Genomic DNA, 15,127 nt, shown 5'->3' on the forward strand with positions numbered 1-15,127 from the left:
CATTAATCCAATTAATAAATTTATCATCTTATCTATATCAATTCCAAACTAATATAAACAGATATTTAATATTAATTCTAAAATAATATTAAAAACATATTTACTATTACCATTCAAAATAATGACAGTAATTAATTTATTGTCTTGATTAATATTATTAATTCTAAATTAATAATATGATTTACAGTGACCAAAACCACGATTCGGATCCGACCCGTATCTTCAAAACCAGCTAGGGTTCTGCGGAAAAAAAAAGTCGCCCCCTCCATAGCGTTGCCTTCACGCCGTGGCCACTGCCCCAACCGAAGTCAGAGCTGCCGCTGTCCACAAGCCGGCGGTGGGCACGGCTGTCAGACGTGGTGCAGATTGAAGACGACGCCGCAGCTGCCAAGATCTGTAGCTGATCGCCGCTGCTGTCCAGTGGCTGTGCAGCTGCTGCCCGGCGACAACACAGCTGCTGTCCGACGAGGACAGTTCCTCCGCCGCCGCCTGAGGACGACGCAGCTGCTGTTTGTTTCCTACCGCCGGAGCTGCCGCCTGCTGGAGCACGTTGAGAAGGAGCTGCTGTGACTGCAGCGTTGCTGCTGTCCAGCCCTTCGCTCGCTGCCTTGGCTGCCCGGAAAGCAAACTGCCGCTGTTCGAAGACTACGGCTGCTGCCCGGTGAAGACGATGAAAGAATTTTGAAATCTAATATCCATAAATAGATTTCAATGATAAATCCTTTCAAACCATGATTTGTTAACTTTTCAAAAACGTAACTTTGAAGTCAAACTCCAAAACGGTTTGCAATTTGCGGTAATTTTCATAAAATTTTGTTAAAGGAATCGAAATCCAATTTCAACTTCTTAGCAATTATGAAACCAATTTCATGAAAATTTTGAAATCAAATTTCGAATAAGATGAATCACATAATTCTGATTTCTAAAATTATTCCACAAGTAATTAGATTACAAAGTTAATTAAGAATCGAGCCATGGGCTCTGATACCACTGTTAGGAATTCTTGTATTCATCTAATGAGCACAGCAGAAATTGCAGACAAGAATAACAGATCTAGATTCATAATCATATTGCAAGTTGAGCATGTAAAACACAACGAAACTAAATCTTACTTGTTGTTGTGTTTTCTTCTACGATTGTGTCCTGCAAGTTGAATCCACTACTATCGAGATCCACGTGTATTCCAATCCGATGCAGGAACTATCCCGGTACAATTGCTTCGTAGAAGAAAGCTAGGAATTCTCTCTACAAAGCTTTACGTATTTTCTTTCTAATATTACGATCTTTCTCATCTCCCACAATGGAGAATAAATAACCATTATATAGACAAAGAGTCATTAGGGTTTTATGATTGTTGGGCTTATGGACTAATTATAATTGTAGCCCAACTATAATTATTTAATTCATATTAATCTAATCTAGCACATATCCTTTCATAATGGTGGACGTACGCCGTTGCGGATGCACTAAGCAGCACATGTATGGATTCTTTTATAAGAAAAGAAAAGCTTTTCCATCAAATTCCAAACTATGATTGTTGTACCTAATGCATTATTTGTGCAAAAAATAAGCAAAAATTTAAAAATTATGCTATAAACTTTGCATTCTTATCATCTATGCTCAATTTCCAGCTACTTTTACACCAGAATATTTATTTAAATATAATTCTTAAATACAATAAATAGAGATTTTTTAGCTGAGAAATAACGAAACATAGAATAATAATGAGATTTGGGCGGAAATAAGTATTTTTAATGTTTATCTAACAAAAGAAGATGGTAGTTGCAAACTTGCAATATCTAAAGCTACTATGTCGAACTGTAATTTTTATTTAGATAAAAAAAACAAAGTTAGAGGAGTATTGTATAGTAAAATCGTATAGCGTAGGAGTTGTTGACACGACTCTTGGTGCTAATAATGTTTGCGTTTTCAATGTACGGAATAGAACACGTGTTACGTCAATACAATGCTAATGACTCTTTTTCTCTAATTATTTTACATTTAGAATTGTTTTCCATTTTTAGGTTTTGTAATAAAATAAAAAGACATACATGATGCCCCTCCCAACACATGCCATCCACCAGAAAATTAATATTCACTTTAATCGCCCTTCCTTACTTATTATCCCCCCTTTATAGTCTCTCACCAATTTTATTTAAATATTATTCAACTATCCACTTAAATTCATAACCATTAATCATTAATGCAGAGCTTAACTAGTCAACACAATTCCAATAAACGGGCCGAGAAAAAGATACTACCCGGATACTGAAATTGCTTACTCAATCTACGTGTACTAAACTTTCTACTAGTATTAAATGATCAATATCAATAATTCGAAATAGAAGTAGAAATACAGTATTAATTTGTATTTCTATTTGAGTATTTTGGAAAAGTATTAGGCAACATGTAGGGTAGATAGATAAAGTATTCACTATTCAGCTATGCATTAATTTGCATTGAAATTGACAACTGTATATCCAAAGATTTTAGTATTTTGTTTAATGACATGGGACAGGGTGAGCAGAAATTCCATGGAATGCGACAGAGGATCACAGGCGAGCCACGTGGACGAATCGTAGCGGTGAGTTCTCAAAGCTAGCCTGACGGTGGTGGCAATTCTGCAATTAACCTCTTTTTGGAGGAGAGAAACTTTGCTTATTTTAGTATTTTAAATTAATGTAAAACAATTTCTATTTTTTTTGAATTAAACATGGTATTTGTTCCGATCACATACATCATTAAAAATTCCGATAAACGGCCATGTTAAGAGTGTCCACTATGGACAGCCCGCGGCTATAGCCGCGGGTTGGGGCGGAGGGCGGGCGCCTATAGTGGGGAAGTTGTTCGGAGGGCGGGCGGACAACATTTGGGGGCGGTAGGGGTGGCGGACGCGGGATAGGCGGGGTTGGGGCGAGCCTGCGGCTGGGGAGAATTAGCTTTGCCTATAGGCGCGGCGCCCATAGGGGGCGGACAACCGACGCGGCGGATTCATTTTCAATTTTTTTTTAAATTTTTTTATTTACCTCTATAAATACCACTACCTATTTTTCACCATTTTCACAAAATCCATCATCTCACTATCTACACAACCACTCTCTAAAAATGCACTGAGGCGACGACGAATCACCCGACTCTCAGGAATCGGGCTATGGCAGCGAATATTCAGTCCCAATTACCTCGTTTTCTAATTATTTACAATGCTATGATTTTAATTATACCTGATTAACACTAAAAACATTTTAAAATGAAAATTGATTATAAAATTTGGAGGCTATTGGAGGTGTCTACCATAGTGGCGGAAATAGAATTTTAGGGCTGTAGACAACTAAATTGGGGCTATGAACAAAAACTGGAGTGAGGCTATTAGACGTGTCCGCCGTACAGTGGATATCTTAGTAATTGCGTGTATTGTATGAGTAAAATTCTCCGTTATTTTCTCCACGTCTTACTGTTGCTGATGCATCTGAAGTTAGTTACAGAGTCATACTTATTAATGTTAATAATCATTGACTGTAATGAATTTTTACTTTAATTGGTTTTACTTGATTTAATTTGGTCACATGACACTCACTCATATCCACATTCGACACCACACCACACCACACCGACGGCCATGTTCTGTTCCTCTCTCTCACGCATTGAAACACACTCACAACACCCTCCTTCTCCCTCCTTTCTCACTCTCTCTCTATCTCTTCACACTTACGCAAAGAGACAACACTAGTACAACTATGCAACAACAGTCCTCACCACATTCTCTTTTCTCTCTCACACACACATTGCACATAGAGACTGTGAGAGACAGCACGCTATCTAAAAGAGTCCTCACAATCGACTTCTCTCTCTCAATTTCAAGAGTCTTCACGCAAATGAACACAGTCTCTTCCTCTCTCTGGAAAGACTAGTCACTCAATTTCTGGGAAAATTGCAGAAAAACACGCATGGCAGACATAGCCAAGTACGCACCCATTAATGGCGGCAACTTATTCTCAGAGTTCAAATCTCTATTCTCAATCATCAGAACTAGAAAAACCGTTGGTTTTGCTTACGCCTTCGTCTTTGTCTTCATCGCCTTCACCATTTTCCTTGCTTTTACCCCTTCTTCAACCTCCTCTTCCCCATGGTTCACTAACATTTTCACTCTCCCCTCCACCACTAATGCATCTTCATCTTCAGATCAATCCCATTTCTCTTCAATTTATGGCTATTTTTTCCCAAATTCTTCACTGCCCCAGAATGCCGGATCTGCTCATTCTCCACCTCATCAAGTCGAACTCTCTAACCCAACTAATTCCACCAATTCACCAGAGAAATCTCAAGTGAATCAAACTTCCAGTCGTGAAAGTGAAGTCTCGAAGCAATATCAGACTCAAATTCCAGATAAAGTTGAAGTCTCGGCGCAAAATCAGACTCAAATTGAAGAGGAAGTTGAAAGCTCGAAGCAAAATCAAACTCAAATTCAAGATGAAGCTGGAGTCTTGAAGCCAAATCAGACCGTAATTCCGGCCACAAAATCTCCCGACCTAGCTAACACCACTGCTAATTCATCGCCGGAATCTTCCTCCGTAGCCAAGAACATCTCTACAAATGGTGAAAAGGGAATTGCGGAAAAGGGTTTGCCCAAGAATCTAACTTCTTCTCTGATGAAGAAACAGAACGATGGCACTAATGTTCAGGTGAAGGGGAAGGATGATTTGATTAAATCTTTGATGAATTGCGATTTATTTGATGGAAATTGGGTGAAAGATGACTCGTATCCACTGTACAAGCCTGGTTCTTGTGCTCTGATTGATGAGCAATTCAACTGTTTCCGCAACGGAAGACCTGATAATGACTACTACAAGCTTAAATGGAAGCCCAAGGGCTGCACTCTTCCGAGGTATATTGATGAATCTTACTCTAGTTTTTGATCAAATGAGCTTCCCCCCCCCCCCCCCCATTTTTTGTGTTTGAATCTACTTTCCTGCATTTCAGTTGATTGATATTAGTTGCGAGTTTGAGTTGTTTGATAATGTGAGAATAGAAAGCTGTGGTGTATGATCGATGTGTTAGTAATTTAGACAAACTAATTTTTGTTGATCTTGAATAATTAGGTTGGATGGAAGTCATATGTTGGAGATGTTGAGAGGAAAAAGGTTAGTTTTTGTTGGTGATTCTCTAAATAGGAACATGTGGGAATCCCTTATTTGCATACTGAGGAACTCTGTGAAAGATAAGAAGAAGGTTTATGAAGAATTCGGTCGCCATCATTTTCGAGAAGAAGCTTCATATTCCTTTGTGTTTGAAGTAAGTTTCGACAGCAAAATCCATGGTTGCATCTTCAACAGAATGTGTTCTAGTCTTGATGTAGTTAATTTTGTTCACAGTTATATTGTGGAGTAATAACTTGTGTGATCTTTCATAGGATTACAAATGCAAAGTGGAGTTCTTTGTGTCTCCATTCTTGGTTCAAGAATGGGAAGTAACTGGAAAGAATGGCACTAAGGAGACTCTTCGGCTTGATTTACTCAGCAGAGGTGCCAGTAAATATAAGGATGCAGATATCATTGTGTTTAACACAGGGCATTGGTGGACTCACGACAAAACTTCCTTGGGGTAAATTTCTGTAGTAACTTTGATCGTAGTGGATTTACGTTGGTAAATATTTGAATACGTGCTAAATGATTCTTGAATGTTTTAGGAAGGACTATTATCAGGAAGGCAGCCATGTGTATAGTGATCTCGATGTTCATGAGGCTTTCCGCAAAGCTTTAACAACGTGGGGAAGATGGGTCGATTCCAATGTCAATCCCAAAAAATCACTTGTATTCTTCAGAGGCTATTCCGCATCTCATTTCAGGTAATACTAACTTACAAGTGATGATGAAATAGTTTAGTCGTTGGCTTGAGAGTTGATTGATGATGTTGTTTCTCAATTAGTATTTGATTTGATTCAATATAAATAAGTCAGCAAAATGACAAATTCTGGTGAGGGATATGATATGCTTTCTTGCACTTTTGTGTATGTTACAACGTGTAATAAGATAAGATCGAAGTTTTTCACAACCACTCTATTGTTGCAATATGTTCAGCCATTTGTAGTTTTGCTTTGTATACTTGTTTATGACACCTATGTCTTAAGATAAGAACTAATTAAATGTTACACAATACTGCTTGATGAGCCATTTTAAACTCTAATTTTCCAGTTATCTTTCATTGTATATGGTCCCGTCTCATTACAATATCTTGCTGCAGTGGTGGCCAGTGGAACTCTGGCGGGCAATGTGACCACGAGACGGAGCCAATAAAGAACGATACCTATCTCGCCCCATATCCCTCAAAGATGACTGTTTTGGAGAAGGTGTTGAAAGGAATGAAAAAAACTCAAGTTACTTATCTGAATGTCACCAGAATGACGGATTACCGCAAGGATGGCCACCCATCGATATACCGGAAACAACACATGTCGGATGAGGAGAAGATAAAGCCGTTGCATTTTCAGGACTGCAGCCACTGGTGCCTCCCAGGCGTGCCCGATACCTGGAACGAGATCTTGTATGCAGAACTATTGTTGAAACAGAGACAGTGGCAACAACAGAAAAGGTCGTAAGTAAAACACGTGAATCGTAGGATCAGAGCCACAGCCAGATCCCCATGGTGGTCTACCGAGCGCGAGTTCCCACCCGATGAAGTCCAGTAAATATTGTTACATGAAGAGGGCGCTGTGATGAGCCTAAAGAAAGGGGCATTACACTCCTCTCATGTGCTTACTTGATGAGAATATACAGTTTCATTATACATATACACATGGTAAATATGTTGTTGGTATCTTTTTGGAGGAAGAGATTTTTACTCTGGTGTATGTTTATATGCGGAAAATGGAGGGGAGGGGAGGCAGGTTAAAGCTTATACTCTTCTACCATTTGCTACAGAAATAATGTAAAATGATTATTCTATTCTTAACCATCAAATTTATAGTATTATTTGTCATTCTTTACTTTAGATACTTGCTGTCTTTACTCATTGATAGAGTGTAGTTTTTAAACGAAAAAATATGGGATATGACATTATATAAGAATAGTGGTACTCCTACTTCATATCAGATCAACTGTATTAATTTAATTTTGATGCGAAGATGCCGTACTTTTCGTCGGCATAAATAAATAAATTATAAAAGCGTCAAACTAGAAATAAACGATTAAGTTTGACTGTTTTAGCAAATTTTTCTACAATCACATGGGGTGTTTTGACAAATACATATGACTGATTTGCTATGAGTGAACTGCAACTGTCGGTCATCAGCGTGCTTGATTTGAAATTTCAAACTCACTCTATTCCCATCCGTCCATAAAAAATATTCGGATGATAATTAGTAGAGAAAATGGATAAATTTCTCCATAAAGAATATATTCATTATGGCCAATAATTAGTAGAGAAAATTAATAAAATAGAATGAGAAAAAAAATATATGAATTTGTTTTCAATAAAAATGAGATTAATTTTGATATACAGACTGATTAAACAAACTATTTTTATATCATGCCAACCTTGGTTGCATATGATTGTAAATATGATAACGAGGCGATTTCTAGCCAATTTTGATCATAAAAAAAATAACCAAAACTACACAAGCACTTAATAGTTAGCCGATTTACGATTTTTCAGGCAAAATTAGCATCAAAGCCTTTTTTGACTGTCGTCTCTCATTTTCTCTATGTGAACATGATAAATTTTATAACTAATAGTGAACTACATGCCTGATTTTTATTTTATATCGTTTTTTTACCTATAAATCACATTTTTGGTACCTAATTCAATTTTCACCCCAAAATACCCTCTAAACAAATACATTTTTCCATTTGTGTCATAGAAGATATTTTGAACATATACAAAACTAGTACCAAAAGTTATACTATCTTTCCTCATTCTCCTCACTCTTTATACTATTATTATTAATCAATATTAATTATTATTTTGATGTTATAAATTAATAATTAATTTATTTTTTAATATCATTCAAATATACTTAAAAAATTTCGGCTCAATTATTGTTATAACATTTTTAGTATTATAAAAATAATGTATATTATTTAATTAAAAATATTCAATTAATTTAATTAGGTATTTATTTTTTATTTATATTATGAATGTAATTAGATATATATATATAATATATATATATATATGGATGTATTCATTTCCTTTTTGTATCTTTTGTTCTTTGTTCTTTTTAATCTCAGCCCCACGATTTTGTCATCCGACGGTTAGATTAGTGTCACGTGTCATTTAATAATGCAGATTTTCAGTTGAATAATGCACACCGACTAATAATGCACCATTATAGTGTAATAATGCAGATCATCTGGACCGTTGATGAATGAGATCTAACGGCCCATATTAAGAAGAATAAATGACCTAAGGGATGAATAGGAGAATAACGCTCCCCTAATACACTAAAAAGAAAGAAGAAAAAGAAGAGAAAAGAAAAAAGATGATACATAAATTGAGGAGAAAAAAGAAAGAAGAAATGAAGATAAAATACTAAAAAGAAAGAAGGAAATGAAAAAAAAAGAAGAAACTAAAGAAGAAGAAAAAAAGAAATAAGAAAGGAAGAAAAAAGAAATCACATGTTTGGTTTGGTACTATTTGATTGAAATTTCTAAAAGTATCCTCCATAATAAAAAATCACATATTTGGTACCTACAGTTATTTTTGTCATGGGGTACCAAAAACGATATATAAAACAAAGTTTATGTACCATTTATGTGCAAAAGTTAAAGATGTGGTACCATTTATGTAGTTCACTCTATAACTAATACGATAATTCAGCGTTTTGTTGGGCTATGCTATTTATCTGTTAAATAAGTAGCATCATAATCATCACTAAATGACTTGTGCATTCGCTTCTATTATCGGATACTATAGTTATGTAGTACTTACATTTTTTTGGGAGAATAAAAGTTTTATGCATAATTATACACATATTTGCAGATGCTAAATATTTTGAATCAACTCGAGTTGTATAAGGAGTACTAGTAGTACTATACACAATTTATGTTTGTGCTGCCTCAAAAACAGAGGCGGTAATATATTGGGCTGAGGCCCAAGTAATATTCAGCTCCTGTGATACCGTTAATATGTTAAATGAAAGCCCATTTCGAAATACAAAAAAAAAGACGAAATCAATTTATTTTTAAAAATATAATACAAAAAAAAAAGAAGACGAAATCAATAATTTAAGTTAGGCACAATATCTAATGGCCTATATTTCGGTTGTATCATCAATTATGTCACTACAATCTTAATACATAAATAAAAATACTGAGCTTATTAATGATGTCAACCTGTTGCAACGTTGATGCATTTGTCTACATCTCTGACTAAATAACATAAGGGTGATGATTTAGAGACATAATGTCTCCAAGACATAATACCCCTATGTCAATTTGACATAAACCAAATTATTATATAGACTAACATACCCTTATTTTGAATTAAATAATAATTGAATAAATAAATATATATCAATTAATCATAAAAGGAAAGGCAATTCATATCAAATTACTATCTTTTATCTAATTATACATCAATAAAATTATTATCAAAAGTCAACTCATATCAAATTACACTCTTTAACTAAATAGTAAGTCATTTGCATCAAATTATTTTATTAGTATTAAATAATTATTAAAATTCTATGTCATAAAAATGACTACATGCATATACATACTTAATTTCTTAGTGTTATCGTCCAACGAAATAGTAATAGTCATTCTCATAAAATTATTTTATTAGTAGTATTAAATAATTATTAAAATTCCAAGTCATTAAAATGACTGCATGCATATACATACTTAATTTCTTAGTGTTATCGTCCAACGAAATAGTAATCGTCATTCTCATCAAATAAATACACACAACTTTCCTAATCAAGTAATTGTTATATATAAATAAATGTTTTTATATGCATAAGGGTAGTATAGTATATATACAAAACATTTATTTAAATAAAAATATAAAACAAGCTAAAATGACTACTTTAACCTCATTATGTCTTAGACATTATGTCTCCAAAACATTTTCCATAACATAAATACAGACAAAATCATTTCATGGAGCAATCATTCGTATTATGTAGACACAACTTTAGTTTTGCGATAATTAATGTCAAGTTATCAGTACATGTGTATATATGATGTCTGGACTGCATCAAGGCAGTAACTCTATAATAATTATGACAACTTAGCACACATTTGAATGTTTGATTATCCAGTAGTTACATATGATAGTGTTATTTAACTAGATTCAAGAGGTAACGTAATCAAATTGGTCAAATCGATTTAAAATTTTAAACCGCATTAAAAATAGTTGATTATTCACTTTATCTTATACGAATAAACAGTAGAACTAGTAGGAGTATCAATTAATAGTTGACAATCGAAAAGGCATAAAAATGGTGTGTTGACAATTATACATTCCATAAAAAACTAGTATTTGACATTTTTATTGGCGATGTAAATAAATGATTTGATGCAAATCAATGTATTTTTTTATTTTGTTTTTTAAGGAACTAATGTATTGTGTCAATATTTCCTTCACAAACAAGTCACGTAATCATAATGATTGAATGAGCTATGTTGAATATTTAGAAGATCACATCACGTTTAGGAATAACTGATTTGCAATATAGGATAAAATATATAGTTCTTTGGTTTGAACTAAGTTTTAATGTGTAAATATAATCAAATATGAATTGTTCTCTTCTGTATTTCGACCGGTATAAACTTGTAAACAGATGACGTGCATATTATCTAATCCAATAATGCAATATTATATTGGAATAAGATAAAATGTCGGTAATGATATTATCATAGAAATGTCTACTTTATATTCGACTTAATTACCTCGTCAAATTGCTATTACAAATTTTTTTTTGTCTTATATACATGAGTGAGATAATAATTTAGTAGAACTGCGGAAACCCTTTTGAATTTTGAATTTCTTTGCTGAAAATAATGTGTGAGCAAAGAAGTTCTAACTGTTTTTATGAGAAATAATGACGCTATCATGCTATCACATGGAATTTATTTCAGTCCAATTCCATTAGACTTACCCATATATTGAAAGAAAAAAACAATTTTAATGCAATTTATCAGAGCGTTAACAAAATGGTACGAATGCACACAATATACCATGAAAATAACTAGTTTCATGTGAAAATTATGTTGAAAATTTATCAGGTTTCAAAATTGTGATTTTCTCTTGGATAACTTTTAAACATTGAAATCGTCTAACTAATTGGCTACCCCAGATTCATGATATGTTTGTTTATTGCAATATTATAACACTATCATAATATTGTCATGGCTTGATTAGTGATTATTGAAATCATACAACATTAGTTAGCACTCATTTCACTTCATCATTCATTTCTCCATTAAACTCTTGAAAATAATATTCTCGCACGCCAAATAAATCACCATGCCTCATAATTGAGTCACTTAACTGCATAACATTTCATAGTTTGTTAATTCATTAATTGAGTACATTCCTCTAAAAAAGTCCTAATAGTTCAGTTTTAATTCTAAAACGATAAACATGCATACTATAAAAGTCACATTAAAGTCGTTAGATGACTGAATAAAATTTTGTCACTCAAGCTCTATCAATTTATGCTCGAATTCATTTCCCGTTCAAATTTGACATTTTCAAATCTATATACTCCTATATTAATGAATAAGAGACAACAAGACATCATATAGTATAAGACAACAGCAACGTAATCTGAACTCAATTTTCAAAATCTTAGTAAATTATATAAACCTGCATTCAGACAAGGCGTGTGAAGGCAATTAATAAATTTTCCAGACGTGTCATTACCATTACAGAGAAAATTAGTGTATTAAACCATAAAATCAGAAAGCTCATTTCCCACGCTCGGTCAAATTACGAGGGCTGCCAAATTTTTAATAGTCAAGCTAGCGCTACAAATCAGAAAAATCATGATTAGAAACAAGAAAATATTTAATTAAATTTAAAAAAAAAACCCACGTATATATACACAAGAAAGAAAATTGAAGGCCCAAAAAAGCAATTAAACAAACTAGAAACATAATCGTGTTTTTTTAAAAATTAATTAATCATCATCTATCATCCCTAGCTAGTCTTCAACTACCAACTACTGATCATCACGAAGCCGTCTTCGCATGCGGCGGCGAGAGTGAAAAAGCGGCGGTAGAGGATGTGGCGGTGGTGGTGACAACCCTTTCACAGGAAGGACACATGGTGAGGGTGGTGGCTGGGAGCTGCATGTAAAATGGCTGAGAAGCTTTAAGAGCTCTTAATTCTTGGAGCTCTTTTTGCAACCTCCTGTTCTCTTCTGTCAGCGTCTCACAACACCTTTTTAAATACTCACAATCTACCTCTGTCTGTTTCAATTTGGTCCTGCCAAAATATCATAAATGTTACCAAATTATTGTCACATTTAATTACTCACGAGATTCAAGAAACTCTTTGCTTTATTCTTCTTCACACGAAAAGGGGCTGAAATATTTATTGTTTTACATTTAGTAGTACTACCTTGCTCTTCTGTTTTGGAACCACACTTCAACTTGCCGAGCTCGGAGATTCAATTGCTTCGCTAGTGCAAGCTTCTGCTTCTGCACATATATATATATATATATATATTTTTACACCACAATCAATTTAAATTACATAAAATATAAGAAAAAAAGAAATACTACTACACAAAGAGACTTACGGGGTTGAGGGTGTTGTGCTCCTTGAAGCTCTCTTCGAGGAAAGCAGACTGGTCTTTGGTGAGCCGGAGTTTCTTTCTGGCCAAGCCGTTTTCCTCATCGTCGCTTCCTGCGCCGCCGCGATCGGCTTCTGCTTCGCCGTTAATGGCTGATAATTGCTCGAAATCTCTCTTCCCCCTCGCGCTTCGGAACATGGAGAAATCCATCTGAAACGACGACACCGCGCTGTTTGGAGATGACGCCGCCGCCGTCGCCGTTTCATGATCTCTGCTGCCGTCGTCGCCTTTTCTGCTCGCCTCCGTCGCGCCTTCCACTGCGGAAATTAAAATAAAAAAGTCTTTAATTAATTGACCGAACAAATTAATTAATAGTATAATAAAAGCAATGAAATTAGGAGAAAAATTTGCATTTGTCTTTGAGCCAAGGGAAAGGAAGCTTGTCTGAAGAGGGGTGGCTTCTTTGAACCGGGGAGAATGGGAGAAGATCTAGCTGAACCGGTGGATCTGATGAAGAACCCCGAATCGGATCGTCGGAGAACCGGCTTTCGTCGCTTTTGTCGCCGCCGTCGGAACTCACTTTTCCGGTAGACATGCAGAACCCTAAATCTTTGCTGTGAATTTTCTGGGGTTTTTCATGAAACGAAAAGGGCTTCGGTGTATCACCCAAGCTCAGAGCTAACTCCATAGATAGATCAGAGAGAGAGAGAGAGTTAAAGGAAGGAGAAGGATGGATGGGAACTGAAAGAGGCTGAGCCAATTTAAAAGGCGATCAAATAGAAAGGGCTTTTATTAATGATTTGGCTTATGCAATCAAAAGGGAAATATTAGTGGAAAAAGAAAAAAGATAAATATATGTGCACTAGGGTTGACAATCGCACATGAATCCAACGAAATATACTGATCGAAACATTGGTTCAAACACAGGCCTATATGCTTCTTCTGTATGAAAAAAAAAATAAAAAAAATAAGTTAATTGCTTTTGGCCAAATGCAATCATTTTTATCAATATTATATTGTAGATTTTGTGTAATGCAAGAAAAATATTAGTAGTAAGATATTCAATTAGATACGGAGGTTTTTTTATAATATACACAGTCTCGGGGACAAACATTCGGCAAGCTGTAAAGCTTATGATATATTTTTCCTTGGTAGGTGTAAAGGTCATGATACGCCAAGGGTATTTAATTTGTATTTTTATTGAATAATATTTTATGTTAAATTATAAATAATCGTTTTTTTGATTTCAAAGAAAAAGAAACAAGTAGATGAATAATTTGCATATAGGTTTGGCAAATCTACAAGTTAATTAAGAAGAGACCAATTCACGGCTGGCGCCTGGCGGAATATAATTTAAAGTGATAACTAATTGTTGTTAAATAATTGTACAATAATTAAAAGTTCACGTTGATAACTAGAATTAGCTTACATTAAAGTAAGAAAATAGGTTATTTAGCATTTAAAGAGTTAATAATGTTATGACTGCTAATTTAGTTAATGAGCACCGTTTTTATTTCTTAGGCCATCCACAACGATGTCACTAAAACGTCCCTTAAATTACTATTTGCGGGTCCCATTGTACTTTTTTACTTCATCTCTTAACTAAGGGACGAAACCTGCAATCCTCCCTCCCTTAAATTACTATTCATTTAATTTTATTTTTTATTTTTATTTCCAACCAAATTCAATTAAAAAAACACACTTCATTAAAAATAAAATTACAACATAAAATAAAAACACAACTTAAAATTCAAAAAAAAAAGACATAATTAAAATCCTAAAAAAATAAAAATGACATAATTTAAAATACAATTTTATAGAAAATAAAAAAAACTACTCCGCCGGCGAATCATCCCCCGAAGGCGGTGGAGGTGCACTGAAGCCGTGAGGAGGCGGAATGCCAAGTTGTGCTGCCATAAACGTAATTCCGTTAAGCCAGCGTTTCTTTGGGGCCGTACGGATGCCGGCCTAGATCCTCCTCCTTGTCCGCCTCCGCCTCCGCCCTGGAGCTTCCACCGCCTCGGCCTCCTCCCCAGCCTCGGCCTTCTTCCGGAGTGGGTTCAACGGAATAATCCTCCGAATCTTGGATAATCCCTGCGAATACCGCGGGGCGGAGGGACAGACGTATGCATCCACGTCAAAATTGGGTGGTTAGTACCCCCCGGCGTCGACGAACCCTGGGTGCCCGGCATCGACGAACCAGAACCACCCAATGTGTTGTACATGCTCCCCCAGTCGCCGAACGCGTTGAGATCCCACCCGCCGGAGCCGCCACCGCCGGAGTTTCCGTTGCCGGACATTTTGTGATGAGATGTTAGATGAAAATTGGAGAGGAAATGGAAATGATTTGGGAAGAATAGATGTGTAGTTGTGCATGAAATGAGAATGAAT

The 15,127-nt window shown here is 35.1% G+C and overlaps 2 protein-coding genes across 2 annotated transcripts; one reads left to right on the forward strand and one right to left on the reverse strand.

Moving 5' to 3' along the window:
- Positions 1–3,597: 3,597 nt before the first annotated feature.
- LOC121798693 (protein trichome birefringence-like) lies at positions 3,598–6,984 on the forward strand. The gene is made up of 5 exons (XM_042197825.1): positions 3,598–4,882; positions 5,097–5,289; positions 5,408–5,598; positions 5,684–5,842; positions 6,238–6,984. The coding sequence occupies exons 1-5, from the start codon at positions 3,945–3,947 to the stop codon at positions 6,590–6,592; spliced, it is 1,836 nt and encodes a 611-aa protein (XP_042053759.1). The 5' UTR covers positions 3,598–3,944; the 3' UTR covers positions 6,593–6,984.
- Positions 6,985–11,988: 5,004 nt separating this feature from the next.
- Positions 11,989–13,622, reverse strand: LOC121801418 (homeobox-leucine zipper protein HAT14-like). The gene is made up of 4 exons (XM_042200901.1): positions 13,148–13,622; positions 12,743–13,053; positions 12,562–12,641; positions 11,989–12,426 (listed from the first exon to the last, which is right to left on the reverse strand). Exons 1-4 carry the CDS (start codon positions 13,422–13,424, stop codon positions 12,171–12,173), a joined length of 924 nt encoding a protein of 307 aa, XP_042056835.1. The 5' UTR covers positions 13,425–13,622; the 3' UTR covers positions 11,989–12,170.
- Between the last annotated feature and the right edge of the window lie 1,505 nt (positions 13,623–15,127).

This window comes from Salvia splendens, chromosome 4, assembly GCF_004379255.2.
Source record: "Salvia splendens isolate huo1 chromosome 4, SspV2, whole genome shotgun sequence".
NCBI lineage: Eukaryota > Viridiplantae > Streptophyta > Magnoliopsida > Lamiales > Lamiaceae > Salvia > Salvia splendens.